At 32.9% G+C, this 20,487-nt stretch overlaps 2 protein-coding genes across 2 annotated transcripts; both read left to right on the forward strand.

Annotated features, from left to right (window-relative positions):
- Nucleotides 1–227: 227 nt before the first annotated feature.
- LOC118032643 (uncharacterized) lies at nt 228–5,303 on the forward strand. Its single transcript, XM_035037409.2, has 9 exons — nt 228–534; nt 664–854; nt 1,404–1,585; nt 1,680–1,964; nt 2,053–2,111; nt 2,209–2,245; nt 2,354–2,425; nt 3,854–4,178; nt 4,613–5,303. The coding sequence occupies exons 1-9, from the start codon at nt 402–404 to the stop codon at nt 4,979–4,981; spliced, it is 1,653 nt and encodes a 550-aa protein (XP_034893300.1). The 5' UTR covers nt 228–401; the 3' UTR covers nt 4,982–5,303.
- A 13,121-nt stretch (nt 5,304–18,424) lies between these two features.
- On the forward strand, nt 18,425–19,446 carry LOC118032642 (uncharacterized). The gene has a single exon (XM_035037408.2). It carries the CDS (start codon nt 18,554–18,556, stop codon nt 19,190–19,192), a length of 639 nt encoding a protein of 212 aa, XP_034893299.1. The 5' UTR covers nt 18,425–18,553; the 3' UTR covers nt 19,193–19,446.
- Nucleotides 19,447–20,487: the final 1,041 nt, after the last annotated feature.

Genomic DNA, 20,487 nt, shown 5'->3' on the forward strand with positions numbered 1-20,487 from the left:
AAAAGTTATAAATCAAAAAACCTAATTGCAAAACACATGATAGTTTAGGGGCAAATTTATCGTTTCCAAGTTTGTAAATCATTTAATGCTACTTTTTATTTTAAGAAAAAACCATTACGTGTACATTGAAAGAAAGAAAAAATTAATAAATGGGTTTTTCTTAACCGTTGATGCTTAATATCTCAGAAATACCCTATAAAATTAACTGTATCTAATTATTTATTATCTAGACACGGTCACAACACTGCCTGTCGCTCACCCTCCACTTCTTATCTCTCTCGGACACGTACATAAAAACCAACCACAGCCGACGCCGACGCCAACGCCAACGCCAACGCCAACGCCAAGAAACACAGAGAGAAAGAAACTGTAACAGAAAAAAAAAAAAGAAAAACCACACAATGTCATGCAATAACAGATCAAATCCGCCATTTTTTTTTCTCCTGGCCTTTGTTTTCCTTTTCTTTCTCTTCACTTCTTCAACAGCAACTCCCAGTTCCGCAACTTCCCATTCTCTATCCCTTTCCATCTCAGGTAATTGATTAATTAAGGATTTTGTTTTTCTTATCTTTTTTTCGTTTTAAGATTATATTTCCAGTGGAAAAGTCTCAATCTTTGCATGTTTTTTTTGGTGATAAGAGTAACTTTTTCTTGTCAATGTAGATGATGTGGTCGGTGAGAGAGAGAATGATGGTGTGCTGGTTTCATGGAAGGCAAGGAGGCATCTTGCTGAAGAAGGGAACACAACATCTTCTATGATATTGGCTGCAAAGAGAACAAGAAGGAGAGACCCTTTAGAGAACTATAAACTCTACACTTCTGGTTATAATATCAGCAATAAACATTATTGGGCTGTGAGTTCTTTCTCCTTGTTTTTTTTTATTTATTTATTTCAACCAAATTTATCCATTCTCTTAGAGGGATATTTATGAAGTTTTTTTTTTATTATTATTGATTGTGATGTTGTAAAAGCGATAAATGTTACTAATTGTTTGTTAGATATTGATATATTTTTTCTTATTTATTGTGTAATGGTGTTGGCTTCTTATGTTTTTTGTTAGGAGAATATGAATATTACTGATGTTTTGCTCTTATTACTTCACCTATTTTTGTAGATTGACTCATGTTCTCAATTGTTTTTCCCCTTTTTTAAGGAATTTATTATTATTATGTACAGTTTTCACAGAAAAAAAATGATTCCATTATTTGGGTTTTCTTGTTTGGGATTTGCTTTGCATTCCCACTGTCCATTCGTCTCACTGTTTTTTTTCCCTTCTTATCTTATTGTGAGAATGCGTGTCAAGTTTGTTAGTTGTCATTTCATAATTCTGATAAACTGTTGTGGATTGTTTTGGATAATAACTATTTAATTTCTAGGCCTAACTGTCCCTTTAATGATGCAGTCTGTTGGTTTTACCGCGGCTCCCTTCTTTATCGTTGCTGCAGTTTGGTTTGTGATATTTGGACTGTGCTTGTCCTTTATCTGCCTCTGCTATTGCTGTTGTAGAAGAGAACCTTATGGCTATTCTCGAGCATGCTATGCTCTGTCTCTTATCTCCCTCATTTTCTTTACCATTGCTGCAATGTAATAATCCCTCTTTCTCTCTTGGGCTATATTTACATGCATTTTTTATGATTGATAATTTCATGACACCCTCAATGTTGCTCTGCAATTACAGTGCAGGATGTGGTGTTCTGTATGCTGGTCAAGGGAAGTTTCACAGTATTACAACACACACATTGGATTATGTAGTTAATCAGGCAGATGTTACTGCTGAAAACCTCAGGAATGTGTCAGATTATCTTGCTGCGGCTAAGAATGCTGGTGTTTTGTCAGTTTTTCTGCCAACCAGTGTCCGAAATAGCATTGATAGCATTCAAACAAAAATCAACTCCTCTGGTACTACTCTTTCCAGTACTACACAGAAGAATTCGGAAGGCATACAAGATGTTTTGGATACCATGTCCGTAAAAGCTCTTAAAACTTCTTCTGGTGCTTGCTTGGTTCTGGAATTTTTCATAACATCATTTACTTTTTATTGTGCATTGCAGAAGATTAATCCTGATTATCCTTGCTGCTGTAATGCTTGCTCTGGCATTTCTTGGATTTGGTGAGTTGTTTTCTTGAACTAGAGGTGGAAATTCTTAAATTGTTTGATCTAACTAAATTCTTTTCTAATATTATTTCTATGATGATGTCGGTTGCAGTATTCTCCATTTTCGGGATGCAGTGTCTTGTTTACTTGTGAGTGATCTGATCTTTCAGCCATTTTCTGTTAATTTTTTTGAACTTGAGAAAAAATTGTAAGTTAAGATTATGACTCTGCCCAATGTTACTGTTTATTGACTGTAGCCTGGTGATCCTTGGATGGATTCTTGTCACGTGCACATTTGTTTTGTGTGGTGTATTCCTTCTCCTCCACAAGTAAGCTCGTCCTCCTATTCTTTTGATTTTTTTAAAAAAATCTGTTATAGGGTCATGCATAGAGTAGAGTTTATACTTGATGTTCTTATTTTTATATATAAAAAAATTATGTTGAATTAAGTTTATGTTTAGATGCCTTGTACATACATTCTGGTGTTTGGATACATATACACATGTAAATGTTGGACATCTACAATTAAGTCCAAGAAGCTCTATACACTATAACAATGCGCAACAACATAGAGCTTCTTGGACTTAACTGTAGATTTCCAACATTTTCATGTCCGTATATACACACACAAACCTTTTTGTAGTTGTGTTTTGGATAATGCTAGAGATTCTTAATTTTTTTGACAAAAATTCCTTACAAAGTGATATGCATCATGCCATTGATGTTTTATCAATCACTTGATTCCATAGTTAAAATTATTACATGATCTACATTCCATGGTTTGAAATTTTTTCCTAATATATGCCTAGTCACTTTGTAAAAGGATTTAAGTACCCCTAGCATCGCTCATGTTTTTGCATCACTCTGGCATATGGAACTTCTTGTTCTTAATTGTAGATTTCCATATACACACACGCGAACATGTACTTGTAGTTATTAGTTTGATGGTTATCTTCTGTGTGTTTGTCTGTGGCACTACAAACCCATTGGTAGTGGGCAAAAATTCAGTACCCATTGTTAGTGAGCTAGAATTTTCAGTTTCATTAGGTTACATAGTGATAGGCTAACTTGTTATGTCCCTGACATTTCTCTTGATTCTGTTATTTTAACCAATTCTTGAACTATCTGCGCCTTGACTAACAACTGTTCTCCGTGCTAGATCTTGATTGTACTGAGTTCATCCATGCATAATAATCAATCTCTGAATGTTTTGGCTGATCAAGAAATATTCCTGAAACCAAATTAGTTAAGAATTTTGCAATCCAATATCTTAAATTAGCTTTTTATGAGGGGGGAAAAGCCCTATAAGCTATGAAATTTAGAAGGCTTTGTTTTCTTGTGAATTTAACTTTTGATTTGGCAATATATCTGTACATAGATAGGAAATTCATTTCCAACTCCACAAGAAATCAGGTCTAATGAAAGCTGCATCTTGGCACCCGAATAACTTTTCACCTTTAAAGTTTGTTTGATAACATGCTCTGCTGTTAATTTGATCTACCAGTTAGTTGAAACTAGTGTCATTTAGAATCAATAATTTAAACGGTACAAATTTGAAGCTCTCTTTAAAAACAAAATTATCTTCTTTCTTAAGCATGTTGATACTCTTGCACACCGCATGTAAAGAGAGACATTTGCACTGTTGTCTTGGACTTGGAAAGTGTTTGAAAGTGTCGATTTGTCATGTGTTAGCTGTGCTTCTTTGTTGAGTATGTGTCCCTCCCTAAATGTTTTTGTTTGTTTTGTTTATCTTCTAGTGTGGTTGCCGATACTTGTATTTCTATGGATGAGTGGGTTCAGAACCCCACTGCCAAAACAGCTCTGGATGATATAATCCCTTGTGTGGACAACACAACTGCTCAAGAAACCTTGAGGCAGACAAAGGAGACAACTTACCAACTTGTCAACGTTGTTGATAACATCATCAACAATGTCTCCAACAGAAATATCCCACCCCAAGCAGGAGCTCTATATTACAATCAATCTGGTCCGCTAATGCCTGTACTTTGCAACCCATACAATTCTGATTATACAGATCGGCAATGCGCTGCTGGTGAAGTGGACCTAAGCAATGCTACCCAGGTAATATATGTGAACATGCATAGTGTAAATAGAAAGGCTGAAAGCATTTTATACATAGGATTTGCTGAAGATTAGGCCACCATGAGCACATCCCACTAACAGATGCCATATGACCTAATTTTTAGTTTTAATCTTTCGCCAGAGTGTGATGTTTGCATCATCTTATTTTAGCCCAAGTTTTTCCCAGTCATGGAAATTCCAAAATCTTGTGTAGTTTCTATCTGTTTAACTTGTGGCGCCAGTGATTTAAAGTGATATTTTAGGGGCATTTTTCTTGTTTTTGTATTTATGTGCTTTTCAATTTTGATTAAGATTATAAATTCCAGTTAAGACCTCCTTAGTCAGCTTCTGCATACAAAACACCACCTGACCCGCAATGTACTTGAGAGTATGGCACTGAAAGGCTTACTACCATTGTTTTCTGTAACGAGCAGGTGTGGAAGAATTATACCTGTCAGATATCATCTGGGATTTGTACTACGCCTGGTCGGCTTACTCCTAGCTTGTACAACCAGATGGAATCTGCAGTAAACCTAAGTTATGGGTTGAATCGTTATGGTCCATTCTTGGTTAACCTGGAAGACTGCACTTTTGTGCGAGAAACATTCACCCAGATCAACCATTCTTATTGTCCCGGTTTGCGGCGATATACGCAATGGATATACGTTGGGCTAGTAATTGTATCCGCCGCCGTAATGTTGTCACTGATCTTCTGGGTAATTTATGCAAGAGAGAGAAGGCATCGTGTGTATACCAAGCAGTTCGTGTCTACCTCCTTGGAAGGCCCTGGCAAGGCATCATGAGATGCTATCTAGTTAACAAGGTTGCTAATTAGATCGTGCATATGTTGGATCGCTTGCTGTCCAATATTTTTGTACATTATGCTATCATCCATAGGCTGGCTGGAGGATTGTTAGTGTATTAATTACCAAGCACAGCTCTTTTCATAGGACTCGCTCTGAGACCAAAATGGTGACTGCTGCTTTGTCACCTGTAAGAAAAGGGTTATGATTTCTTGGCCTTTTGCTTATATGATCTAAATATGGTTTCTCTAATGTAGCCTGTTTTTGGTATAGCAAGCAGATGTATTTGAGTATGGTTGTCGAAATTGATTTTTATTTGCGGGAGATGAGTTTCTGATCCAAGTTACTTGTGCCTGCACGTTAATTTGCCAAGTTCTTGAGCTCTTGAGAACTGGTTAGAAAATATTACACGTGCAAAGAAACAAGTGGTTAGAAAATCACTCTTTTTGTACAGGAGCACACAGCCATCATCTCTTGTACAACTGGGTATTCAAATGTTTGATGATACATGAAGAAAAAGGACATGGCGGGATCGGTGGCTTCTGTACAAGCTATCTCATGGCCAATCAATAAACGATCATCTCCTTGACCAAAACGCAGCAGAGGCTGACGATATTGGCTGGGAGATTGAAAGAAAGGACATCACGTAACTTTGCTATGCTAAGTTTTTAACTGACGGATAACATGTCTTGCCATCAATCAACATCAATGAAAGCTTTTGATCAAACAATCTATCCACTAGCTAGAGCCACCCTACCCCCTTACACTTGTAAAACTTTGAGTGCAAGTTAAAAAAAGGTGGGATCTCAAGGGTGATAAAAACTGTTTAAACCGAGTAGATTGAAAAAATCAAACCAATAAAAAAAAACTGAATTAATGGAAAAATGAATTGAACTAAATTAGACCGGAGGGATTTAGTTTCAAGTTTTAACCCTATTTCAACAATTTTATATGAATACAACAAATTTCGCAACACATAATATTCAGTGACGTAACTGACTGTTTTTTTTTTTTTTTGAGAAAAACCAAATCGATATATTTTAAAATCAAAATCATTGGAAAAAACCCAAAAGAAATGATTTTGTTCATCTAAAATTGCAATACAAAACGGTGCAAATTCATTAAAAGCCCTAATACATGACCAGATCAGTAATTTACAGGGAGTTCACGTGAAGTTAGGGCAACTAATTAATTGCTTAAAAAACAGACTTTACTCATCCAAAAGTCTCCAATGGATTAAAGGGTAAATTAGTAGCACCAGGAATCTCTTCTCTCTGTACATCACCCAAAAATATTTGACATTATTACACTATGTACCAGTTAACCAGGGTGTCATAGTGTACCAAATCAAAGGTCATCAAGTCCCAAACGAAGCTATAAAAATGGACATAAATCCAGTCTCGGATTAGTTTGCCCCACAAGAAACAGAATCAGAGCAGAATCTCTCTTTGAGAGGTAGAACTATCACATCTTACATGGCATCTAGAGACGTACCTTATCCTAGGTCAAATGCGCAGCAACAAACCAGGACATGCCTCTGTTCACCCACCACACACCCTGGATCTTTCAGGTGCAGCCTGCACAGGAATTTCCGTAAGGTGTCTTCAGGATCAAGAACCGGTCGTGTTGGGTCGCATCATAATTGGGACTTGACTGTGGTTGCCAAAGCGAATCCGTTCAAGGCAATCTTGTTGCAGATCATCAAGCCATCCAGTCATGACCTTCACAGGAGGAGGGATTTCCAGCCCAGGCCTACCAGGTTTTGCCTAATGAATGCTAATAGAAATGGGGTTGCTGTTTCTTGATCTTGGTTTTATTTGATCCAAGAATTTTTTTGATTTTTTTTAATAATGTTTGAATTAGATCATGAGATTCTGCAGTTTTTCTGCCAAGTATATACGAGGATTTATGTACATAAGGTTACTTAATTGTGTTTCAAAGAGTCTGATGCATCAGGATTCTATTAGTTAAATGGGGTTTTAAGATTCGTCCATGAATAATACAAATACATAAGCATGTGTATGTGTTTAAAGAAAGCATTTCTTTAATGTGAAAGCTGGTGAGAAGCATTTGCAGAATCTTGGGTTCATTATAATTTCTTAAATGATGAACGGAAGTTCTGAAGAATACAAATCTTGCAGAATATCACACTCACACACACACTCGCTTCACATGCATCCTGATTTTTTTACTTGAGGATTTTTCTAGACTTGTTACCCTAATTAAGGATTTTTCTAAACTGAACCTTCAGGAAACCAGGCAGTAAATTCTTAAAATCCATAAATTCTCTTATGCTCAGCTGAATTCAGGAAATTAAATAAGAGAGGATGTTAATGGAAAAAAAGAAATTAAAAAAAGAAAAGATGTCTATCTGAGTGATCTCACCCTTTATACTTTCTCCAAGACAGAGACAATTCTGAATAAGAAAGCAACTTGATTTACAAAATCCTTTAACCTCACTCATAATTAAGGCGTGATCAGATGTCCGTCAAGACAGGTTACATTTGTTAATTATATTTCTAATGAAAATTAATTAATTAAGATGCTAAGCTCGATTTTAGTATAAAACGCAGGTTGCACCGCATAGTGAGTTCTTCAGTGTCAGACAAAATGGTCCTTCTGCCACCTATTTGGAATAGAAGAAACTACATGGGAATTCGAGGGTACAAAAGGGGCAGATTTCAGAACAATATTGAGAAATCCAATGCTGTTAAGCTTTCACTTTCGTCAATCAAAAGTTGTTTTGTTTTGATCTATATAAACTCGTTCTTCGGAAGTATTTTTCTCGTTTGATTTCCTCTGCTATCATTCTCCATCCCCTTTAGGTGTTTTTCCATGTCAGTGCAGGAATTGACTGGCGAAATCAAAGCTGTCGACGTTTCCTTAAAATACAGCGTTTTTGCCGCCAACAATGGCTGTAAAAACACAGCTGCCAGATTGAATTGAACAAGGTCCTACACATGGCTCAAAAAGGGCAGCAAAGACTAATTCTCTTCCCCAAGAGATCCGCAGAGTCAAAAGTCAGAATTATAAAAAAGATTTGACCATCTGACCTGTTAAAGAGGAAGCATCGAGTGACAAAACTAGACATTAAAAGGAGGGCCCTCAACCTCCAAAATCTGTGGGCTTCCACACCATGTGGAAGAAAATCGCTGTTCCTAATAATGTAGATGCGGTAGTTTTCAAAACCAGCAGCTACTTAGTTACAGCAAATTTTAATTTTCCTTCCAAGAACAGCTGTACAAGTGGATGCGCGTGTGCCGTTTACGTGGAGTTTAAACTACCATTTCAAGACAATTTACTTGTCATCCCCATGAAAGTTAAAGAACAACTTGGTATCTTCAAGTTGTTAAAATCATTGTCTTTAATGACCTTGTCATCGAAGATTTTTTCTTGAGTAGCAAGCGCTATACGTTAACTCAGTTGGGATTTTCAATACTGTCAAAATGGGATCAGATCGGCATAAATAATTTCTTTATACTTTACATTGTAAATAAAAATCTAATAAATACATGAACATATTTGATTATTAATTAATTATGTATATATGTATTAAACATTATTTCCAGTTTGTCTTAACACATGCTATGAAGAACAAGGTCTCCGAATGACAAGAAATTAAGAAGCAGTATTCGTACTAGAATTATCGTTATAAATCTTCAAGTTGAAGCCATGATCTTGCCGTCTTAGGTCGCTTTTCATTTTTATTACCTGAAGTTACAAAAGCAAGCACCAAGTGATTAAACTAATATATATGGCATGATTAGAGAATCTTGTCAATAAAGGACGTTCTGAACGCGTTTTTGCAATGTAGAATCTTGCACTCATTTATGGATCCTTTTTCAAACAGGTTGAATTGGAAGGGAAAGAAAAGTATACCAGAGAAACAGGTGCATATGGCTGACCCTTTTCTGGTTTTTATACGCATGGTTCCTCTCATCAAGTCTTTAACGGCTCTAGTGGTCTTATTTGGCAGATGCATTCGAGCTAATTAATATGTTGAGAAAAAGAAAAAGGAAGTCCGGCGGGGGTGGCTAGCTGCTGTGGGGCTGTAGTTTTATGGCTGGTCCTCTCGGTCCACCCACGACAGACGGTTCCATATTGACATTATATATAGTCAAGAGTCAAGACTCGCATGCCATAAGCAATTATTTTGTTTAATGGGAATTTCTTACCCCTTAACTATTAGGATCGTAGCACATCGAGGCATGAACTATCAATTTGATCAATACTATCCTTCAACTGTTATGTTTTGGACAAATACGTACTGTCTCTCCCCTTCAAGAAAATGTATTTTTTCAGTATTTTGTACTGAATCTTTCACATTTTTAATAAAAATTCCAATAGTTTCAACCATAATTTTAAGAGAAAATTAAATTCAAGAAGCAGTTTTTTAATTTTTTTCTTAGATATTGAATACGAAAAATAGAAAATAATTAGGAATAAACCCGGATTTTGTTGGTAGCTCTGAAAATTTTCATTAGTATCTAGGAGAATTTTGATTTGAAGATGCCAAAGTATGAGTTTATTTTTATAGGATTTTTTTCCATGATAATGGCGAGTTCAAAAGAAGGGACGTACAGTATTTATCCAAAACATGACATTATAGGTCTCGATAAACCACAATCCTAATAGTTAAAGGGTAAAAAATACAATCAAATTAATGTTTTATAAATTGAAATCAAATAGAGCGGCACCACTATTTTTTTTTTAACTCGTACCGATTCTTTTCATATAAAAAGTTATAATTGTGCTTCTTTAAACCTCAGGAAATCCCTTCATATCTTCTGGATGGTCCCCAATTGTGGGATGGAGATAAGTTTTACTTGTATACTAAAAGTTTCCTTCTCCATGAAGTTCCTTTTCCTTTTGATGATTCCTTCAATATTATTCTTTTGACGTAATCTTGGAGAAAGACATGCATCATAAGTTGTGATGGAGCGTTTGATGAATCCAGGAGATAAGATTTTCTTTCACTTTAATTCTTGATTGGATCTTCCTAACCATCTAATCTAACCAAAGCGACGGATGCAACCAAATGGCCCATATATATATATATAACGAAGGTTCCTCCCTCTTTTCACTGAAATCTTAAGGCTTAAGCTCTTCAAAGTTGTCTTTAAATTATATTAAATATTCGCTATAATTGTATCAATATATAATGAATCGAAGTACTAAGAAAGACTTGTATTGTCGAGGGAATGATCAACGATCAAAATTAATCCGTGTAACAAAACAAGAAATTTTGTTTTTGGACATCAAGTAATGAGGTTGAAGTGCTCAAATAGTGATAAAATAAAGAGATTTTTGTTAGTTAAAAAGTTAAAACAATTAATTTTAATTACATGAAACACTTTCAATAAAAGTTCTTTTTATTATTATTATTATTATTATTAACGTGAGTGTCCAGACCAGATTGTTTATACCTCGACTAATCTCACGGGTCCTAAAGTTAACAATCATGTAGCCACGAGAAAAAAAAATCTTTTAGTTTTAAATTCTTACCATTAAACCACTTACTTAAATGATTTTTACAATAGAAATTCCTTAATTTTATCACAAATAGCAAGAAATTTTTATTGTTTTTTTTGTTCTTGTTTCAATAATCTAATTATCAAGGACCAGTTTCCAAGCCGACTATATATGCAAGAACATTGAATACAAGATGGGCATTATATTAGACTCCATAATATTATTTGTTATTTTGAGAATATATAATATGCTACGCACTACGATATGGAGGTTGGGGCATCTTATGCATGCATACCATAAAATTCAGAGAACAAATTAAAAAAAGAAAAAGAAAAAAAAAAAAAGAGCATGGCATGCATTGAGTGATGATCAGTACTGTCCTACATTTCCATTAGTTTATTATTTTATTGATTCCGCCAAGCAAGCAAAGATGACAAGAAAAACCTTCTTTGTGAGTCAGTGACTACACAATTAACATAAACAAACGATTAAAAAAAAAAACCATTGATTAGTTCTAATTAATTAGAATTGCCCATTACCGACTTTTTACACAAAATTGACATATCCACGCTATTTCTTCTTGCTGTGTTTTTATATACAGAGCTTGTTTGTCTTTTTATTTTAAAAATATTTAAAAAAAAATAAAAAAAATAATTATTTTTTATAATAATATTAAAAATAATCATTGCAACAATTATATAACAAGACAATCGAGATCATTTGAAAACGTGAACTAGCCTGTATTTTTTAAAAAATTAATTTTGTTTTTATTAAAATTTAATTTTTTTTATCTTTTAAATTATTTTAATGCGTTAATTTTAAAAAAATTATTTTTAAAAAATAAAAAAATAACATATAGCTACAAAACAAGCACTCAAACGTAAATCATCAGCTGCTGCGGCCAGAAAACAAACCAAAAAGTCTTGGGGTTTGATTTCCAAAATCCACAGGGTGCCTAACACGTTCGACCTTTCTATGAGTTTAATTAATTAAAATAAACACCACCTAGCTGCCAAAATCATGATTTTAAATTTTTAATACAAGAAAAGAATATTATATAAAAAAATAATAAGAGAGGGTTAATTTGTTGACACGAATCCGGTCAGTGAAGCCACCAGTGCCACGAGCTGATTCCACGTGGGTGATACGTGTCATATTGTTTGTCGTCCTCCTCTTTTCCTTTGTGGATCTGAGAATGTTCCCAAGTTAATCAAATGTAAAAGCGGCGTGTAGTGCTTTGCCTGACTTCCTACGGCGAAAAAGATGGTGTTCTTCCGGAAAAAACCACCAAGATAACCCTTCTTTATTCATATAATAAGAAATTTACCCATGTAAGCAAGCAAGCTTTGAACGCTTTTCAGTTTTAGAAAGGTACTATCAGCCATTTATTAATTCAAAAAAAAAAAAAAAACTAAAAGAGAAGGGGGAGGAGTTATTGGTTTTTTTTCTTTTAAATTAGAACAATAAACTTGAAGTTTTAAAGCACTGTTTGGAAAAAAAATCGATGAAAACCCACCCAGTATGCTGCAGAGAAGGGAGCACAGGTAAATGACAGTACTCTAGTTGAAGGGGCTAAGAAATCTACCCAGTATGTATCAGAGAAGGGAGCACAAGCAAAAGACTCCATTGTTGAAGGAGCTAAGAAAACTTCAGAGCATGTTGCAGAGAAGGTAGAAACAGCTAAAGATGTGACAATGAAAAGTGGCAAAAGAGTTGTTCATTACGTAGACATTTCATCAAATGCCATGACAAAATTATAATTACTGACACGATATTTAGTTAAAAATCTTGTGTTTTTGAATTGTGACATTAATTCAATATTACAATTTTAAAACATAACATCTTAAAAATATGTTATTTTATCAAAGATTTTTTACTTTTATTTAGCTCATTAAATAATTTGGTGCATCTAAAATAGTGGTGAGTAGGTTAGTCTAATAAAAAAAAAAATTCAAATAAGAGTTCAAGATAATTTTAATTTACAAACCACTAATCATTATTTCATTAACATCAATAAAAACAAATCGAAAAGAAAAAAAAATATTGTAACTTTTCTCATAAAATATTATTTATTAATATAGATTGTTTTTTTTTTAATTTCACCTTTCTCTATTAAGTTTCTTAGGAAGTACTCTTATAATTTTTTGTTCAATTTATTTTTAATGAGATCATCTCAAGTTTATGACCCGAGTCACAAGTTTGATGGGTTAACATGGTTAGCTTGATTTTTTTTCTCAATTTTTTTCTTTAATATTGGGTTAATTGAGAATTAAGTTTCATGATTTATCTTGGTTTGCTTTTTATGAGGTTATTCATGTCTCGTGACTTAGATGACGGGTTTGATGGGTTAACCCTAGTTAACTCGAGTTATTTTTTGTGTTATTTTTTAATTATTTTTTTTTCAATTTCATCTTTCAACACTAGTTTGATTGGGAATTAAACTTCATAATTTGTTTTAATTTTCTTTTTATTGATTTATCTCAATTTCATGACCCGATTTATGACTCGAGTCAATTTTTTTTGTCTTTTTTCAATTGATTTTTTTTTCAATTTTATTTTTCAATATATAGCTTTCTTGGGAATTGAGCCTTACAATTTGTTTTAATTTTTTTTTTACATGGTTATCATAATCTCATGACTTGGTATATGAACTGACAGGTTAACTTGGGTTGACCCAAATCGATCCAATATGTTATCGTCTTAATGTTTATATATATAAAAAATTCATCTTAAGTATTTATTTTAAGTCAAACTATGTTTTTATCGGTTATCCAGATTACCCTTAGACCTGCCAAAAAAAATCGAGTCACATCAAATAAATCCACACATATTTTAATTTTTTTTACTAGAAAAAATATTAGCAGCGCCTAGATATTTTTTTACGTCAGAAAAATTAATCTAAACCAATTTAAGTTTATATTTCTGATGTCAAATTTCAAAATGTGGTTTGAACCGAAACCAAAGTCATTAAACCGGCCAGTGAACAACCCAAGCAAGGTATGTTAACATAAAACATAAATTGTTTTGAAATTTTTTTTTATTATTATTAAAACAATTTTATTTTGAAAAAAAATTAAAAAAATAAAATAGTTTTAATCGAGTCACAAAGCAAACCTCTTATGTCGATTGATCATACCGAGTCCTACTTGAATTATTTTAAAACCTGGCCGGTCAGAACTAAAAATTTAATATCGATTAACTAGGTTGATAAACCAGAATACACTGAGATAATAACACTAACCAAAACTGAGGAAGATTTTATGTATACGGTATACAGATAACCCATATCTAAGCTTAGATATGTACCGTATACATAAAAGCAGGATTTTATGTATATGGGTTATCTGAGATAATAACGCCTAATTTATTTATAAAAGCCTGGAGACAGTTATACAGATAACCCATATCTAAGCAGGTGAGAAGTTCTTGCGATATAGTTGCAACTATAATGCATAAATTTGCTAGCTGTAAGTTTCATCCTGTGCTTAGTGGAGATTAGATAAACATCATCTCATGATGTGATTGGCTTGTGAAGTTATCCGATGTCGTTGGTTGGTCAGACAACCATGATTAATTTTAACTGTTATTGAGCACGAACCATGATTAATCTTAACCCCGAGTAAATGGATCTACACTCATCATAGTGCAAAATCAGAAGGACTAATTGGCGCAGTCCAAGTTTCAAATCTTGATCACAGTCGTAAAGGATTTATAAATGTGCCAATGCTTATCCCATCATATCAAGATTAGTGCTACGCAATTATTTAGTTGGTGGTATATTAATAAAAAAATTAAGATTAAGATTATTTTTTTTTAAAAAATTTTTATTTGAATTTTATAATTGCTAATATAATGGTTATCAGAAACTTATATGGTCATTAATTTTAGAACCCATGAATTAGTCGAGGTATACGCAAACTGGTCCGAATATCCTATATTAATTAAAAAAAATAAAAAATAGTGACATGTATTTGATAAGTTTATTTTAATGTCATTTGTAAGTAATCTTTTTTTTTTAATTAAAATCTTAATTTGCAATAAAAAGGCAGCATAAGTTGATGTTATTTAAAAAAATAATAATAATTTTGTGTGGTCAATTGGTAATTACGGAAGAAATTAAATCCACCCGTCCTGGTTAACTGAGGTGTCAATAAAAGAGAGAAAAGAAAAGTTTGCAAACTATTTATTATTTATTATAAAATCTATAACTATATATATTAAACGCGCATTAAATTCTTTTAGATTTTATAATTGTTGAGTTTAATTTTTTGTTTGGTTTCGCATAACACTTGAATTTTTTTAATTTCCTTTAATATTTTTATTTTTAATTTTTTTATAAATAAACTACTTGTTTTATATTTTAAATATTAAAAAAAATAAAGTTATTTTTGAATATTTATAGTGTTATTTTATCTTTATTTTTTTAAAAATATTATTAAACTTGTAGTATTTTTTGTCAGTACGGTGTTATAAATGTTGACAATTGCGAAGAAGCAAACGATGTGAATTTCGTGACCCCTCCATTGCCATTTGTTTGAAAAATGACGTCCTGAATTGTTCAAATAATAATAATAATAATAATCGACCCATGCCGTTAAAAAAGAAAAGGAAAGAAAGAAAGAAAACACGGACGCTGTATTTGTCAAGAAATTTGTAAAATAAAACAGTGACAGTAGAACTCCATTTCTGCTTCATTATTATGGCACAACTTCACGAATTAAATGTATTTATTGGGCTAGCTAACAGCAATAAATAAATTTATTCTAAGAAAAACAATAAAAGAATTCTATTCCTGCTTTAGTTAAGATCATCGACAAGCAAGGCCGGAGCCAGGAATTTTTCCTGTCCTATTAAATAAATGTATAATTTTTTTAAAAAATAACTATTAATTCATGTATATAAATTTTTGAAGATAACATTACAGTTTTAATTTAAATACATTACCTAAAATATTAAAAAAAATGCATAAAATTGAAGTAAAAAGTAAAAAGTAAAAAGAAACTCACTATTAAAGTTACATCCATTCGATGTTTTATGAAATATAATTCATTTATAATCAAATCTAAATCAATATTATACCAACCCCTTAATCAAGATAAAATAATAATCTCATGTCAACTGGAAAAAAAAATTAATTAATTTTTTTTCTCTCTCAATTCCTTCTTCCTTTACTTGATTCTTCATTAGATTAGGGTTTTATAGGTTATACTTTGTAAGTTTATAAGGTTATTCTCTTATTTTTTTTTTTCCTTGGATTTTTTTCTTTATGTTTTCCCTTGCTTCTCTCTTGCCTTTTATTTTCTTTCTTTTTCTATCCTGCTTCTTTACAGTCGGTAAGATATAAAAAAAAAAAAGAGCTTATTTGTTTTATTTTTTGATGGCAAATAATCATCTTACCCTTTTGTTAGCACTACCAAGCTCCGTTCACCCTAAAATTTTAACTAGATTTTATTCAATATATTTTAAAATCCCTTGTAAAATTTCAGCTCAATTTAATAGTCGGATTGAAAATTACGTTTAATAACGTAAAACTAGTTAAATTATGATTTTTCATCAAATTTCTAAATTTCTCCAAAAATTTTGAAATTTTAATCCAAGCTAAAGTATTATATTACAAGGCTCTACGCAAATTTTTAAATTTTTTTGATAACTCAATTAAAAATTAAAAATTTATTTATATAAAACTAGTCAAAAAAATATTGATAAAATCTTAACCTGGGCTAGAGCCCACCCTAACCCTCAGCACACCTCCGCCCTTGTCGACAAGGGACCATGACCCTCCACCGTGTGCCCGCCCTTCTTATAACGACATAGACACCTGTATATCTTCCGTTGCCCATAGAATTTTTACAAACAAACAACGGGCTGCTAGTGGTCACCAAGTGAGCAGCACGAGCCTTGCTTCTAATCTTATCTATTTATTTACATAAATGCACGAGATGTTCTTAAGTTGGTTTATATATTGATTAAGATTAATTGTTTTAGAAAATTTTGAGAAATATATATATATATATGTGTGTGTGTGTGTTTATAACAGTATAACAATTTAAAAAATTTAATAATTTTTCTTGTTAATCGTAAGATTCAAGCTAAACCTTTCTAACTACTTAAAATGTGTTGGGTAACAGCGGTTATTTTTTTAAAATATTTTTTTTATTAAATAATATATTAAAATGATTTTTTTTTTAATTTTTTACACTAGCATATCAAAACTATTTAAAAATACAAAAGATATTTTAAATAATTTTTTTAAAAAAATTTTTTGACAAATAATGTTTTGACTACAGTACCAAATATAATCTTAATTAACTCCTAATATACTATGCTGCATAAAAAAGCCCCCTTGTTATATTATAATTAAAAAAATTGAATTTTATATATTTGATATATAATTAGTAGATTAAACGTACATGTGTTGCCTTTTTTTAAATTTTAATAATAAGAATTATTTCTGATCAGCATACATAATTTAATTGAATTGATAATGGAATTTGTTTACTGTAGAAAATGGATAATAGGAGAGAGTTGAATATGACATCGATGATGAAGAGATTGTATGATCAGTTAATAATTCTTGTTTTTTACACTGAACTTTACTTATAAATGTGTTTTGAATTTTGATTTTTAGAAATTAAAATAATTTGTTCTTGATTTATAGGGACTTACTTTTTATTTATTTTATATTAAAAAACATATCTTACAATAATTTTAATAAAAAAAATATATTCTCAAACTTATTCTTTTTTAAACTGCAATAACAATGACTTTACTCCTTTGATGCCAGATATATACTAAAATTAGACCCCACCCGACAGCTCTCACGGGATTTAATATTTAAAAAGTAATCTGAGGATCCTGTGTTATTAAATAAAATAATAAGAAGTATTGGGGTCTGTTGGGAGTGGATAGATGTCAGTGTTACGTGGAACGTAAAGAGCGTGTGAGAGTGTCACAATAGGAGACAAAAGCTGTCAGTGAAACGGATCAAAATCCATTGGTTTCTTTCGAGAGAGAAGAGAGCCCATAGGTTTCTTATTTTCTGAAAACCGTTGGATCCACTTTCGATTGCTTGTGCTCTAACTCAACCAGAGGTCCTGGTTTGGTTCTCCTACGTTTTCAACTCTCAAAAAGCTGTGGAGCCCCCCACTTGTTACTGTAATTTCCGTATTTTTTTTTAATAAAAAATTAATTCTTTTAAAAATACTTTTAAAATACAATTATTTTTGCATTCGTGTCCGCATACTCTTGCCATTTCCGTAAAAACAATTATTGATGGGTTTTCTACTTTAATTATCATGTGATTGCATGATGCCATGGTCTACATTCTTTGTATCTGCTCATAAGATTTGGAGGGAATATAATTTAGGGAATCAATTCACCTGATGTGGAAATCCAAAATAAGGAAAACACTTGTGTTAATTCCATAATTGGGTAGTGATATTAAAAAAAAATCAATACATTTAAGGGAGATTTTTTTCATTGTACACTACATAGTAACAAATTCAATGTTCCAAACCAAGAGTGAATTTGAATGGTTCTTTTTTCAATGCATTTAAAAAGAATCATATATATATATATATATTTATGAAACTTTTAAATGATATGTCAATTTATTAATGGTAAAATGTGAGTATTATGAATTTTGAATAATTAATATGCCATGAAAAAAGTCATATATATATATATATATATATATATATATATATATATGAAAATTTTAATAAAATGACAATACTCAACCAATTTTAAATTTTATATACAAAGGTGATTCCATAAATACACCAAAATACCCAAACAAAGGAAATCTTAAAAATCCTTATCGACGTATAAATACTCAAACCTCCAAGGACTCCAAAAGAAAACCCAAATTAAAAGATTCCGAACCCCTCAAGATATCGCGAGATATCGAACACCCCACCCCCTTCCCTTCGCTATAAAGATATCGCTCGAGTAAAGCTAGGTTTGCCAAATCAACTAGCCGAACGCCTCTGACTAGAAAAAAAAAAAAAAAAAAAAACTCCCACTTTCTTTGTCTGCCTAGATTTCCCCTTTCTCTCTCTGTACTTTTAAACCCTAAAAATCGACTCCACCACCACCAAAATGGCAGCCACAGCCACTGGATCTTCTAGAAGAACGTCAAGCGGACCAGCTCTCCGCTCGGTCTCTCCTTCCGGCAGATTTCACCAGCACTTAACCAGATCTCCGACGTCATACGCTTCCTCCACCGCTTTCGCTTCTTCAAGCTCTAGTTTCACCTCTCGCTCATCAACTTTCTTCACCAGATCCGCCTCTCCCACACGTGTCAACATGTACGGACATAGCTCACAGTCGTCTTCTCCATCCGTCCGTTTAAATGCCATATCTCCTAACCGTTCAATCTCCACCGTCAATCCCTCTCGGAGCCATCACCATCAGGTCGTGAAAAAACAGAGCACTCCTAAGCGTACCTGTATGTGCTCACCGACGACTCATCCAGGCTCCTTCCGTTGTAGTCTCCATAAAGGCGTAGGGTTTGGGAGTTCGCCTTCATCATCCAACTACTCTTCAAACAACAATCGGTTGAATGCGCGCAGATCTGCAATGACAAATTCGCTAGTGAGAATCGGCGGTGTCGAAGGTGATTTGGTGAGGAGAGCTCTTGCTTCTTTGATTCGGCCTTCTTCACACCAGCAACGGAGGCGTTCTGCTTTCCAGCCACGACCAAGCCGACTCTCCGTGATGTCCAAATCTGAGGATTGATGGGTACTTCGGTCAATTCGAGTGTTTTTTCCTTGAATCACCCGACGAGAGTACTAGACTCAGATTGTGGTGGCGGCGCTTGGGCTTCGGGACGGAATTGATTTTTACGGACTCCGGTGACCGAAACACAAAATCCGACGACATGACTTTTTTTTTATTATAGATATAATACACATGGCTGTTGAGTGTATATAGTTATCAAAGCTATATTATTCATCTGCAAAATTAAGGAGTTTTAAGGACTTCAAATTAAATTTCTAATCACCAAAACTAACTCTGGCAAATTAAACTGATTGAATTCTATTAATCATCAGTGACATCCATCAATTTTCCATCAAGGCCATCTTCCCCTTTAATTTTCTTTTTCCTCCATCTCCATTTCCCAGTTGTGTGTGGCTTCTTTTCCGTTTGGTTTCACGTGTTTTCTGTTCATTCCGTTTGTAGGGCTTCTGTGTTGTGTGCGTGTTGTGATCCACCCGTTCACCGTGTCCGTTTGCGTGGTCTATGTTTCTTCTTGAGAGGTAAGGGGTTCTCTCCTTGTGTGTTTTTATTTACTTGTATCTGTTGTTTATATATATATATATATATATATTTGCAGGGTATGTATCCCAAGTGTTGTTCCTTCATGCTCTGCCTGGAAGGGAGAGGACGTTCTTAAGACTGATCAAGGGGAATTTACAGACAGAAATTAATAAAAAAACAAAAACAAAATAAAATGAGGAGGGATGCTCAATGGATGGAAATCACCAGATAATTGAAGGCCATTGATTTGGTCACCTAATTGGAGAAATCTAAAACAAATAATTATCACTAAATCAAGATATTAATGAATTTATGAGGAGGATTAATATTGAGGTTATTGCGAGGAAGATGTATTATCAATTTGGGAAGAGAAAACTTTATATTATATTAAAAACTACATTGAAATTGAGATTTACTGCCTAAGGGATAATTGTGAAAGTTGGACTTCGGCCAAAACAATAAGTTGATCGTGACGTCATGACAGGAAAAAAAAAAGAAAAAAAAAAAAGGACAGAAAAATTTGATTTCCGCGGGAATACAGCGAGCAAGTACATAATCTTTATTAAACCCTTATGATCCTGAAAAAGCAAGGCAAGAGAATCCTTATTCGGCTAATTAAATTAGAGGCTGCCCTTATTATTCATTGTTTCCATAATGACGTCTCACATTACCCTGTTCATCACTATTAAAAGCCTTTTCATTTTATTTGAAATAGCTGGACTAATTAAATTTTAAATTTATTTTTTAATAATTATAAATTTGAATTTTTTTTA

This window comes from Populus alba, chromosome 6 (genome assembly GCF_005239225.2).
Source record: "Populus alba chromosome 6, ASM523922v2, whole genome shotgun sequence".
In the NCBI taxonomy this organism is placed as follows: Eukaryota; Viridiplantae; Streptophyta; class Magnoliopsida; order Malpighiales; family Salicaceae; genus Populus; species Populus alba.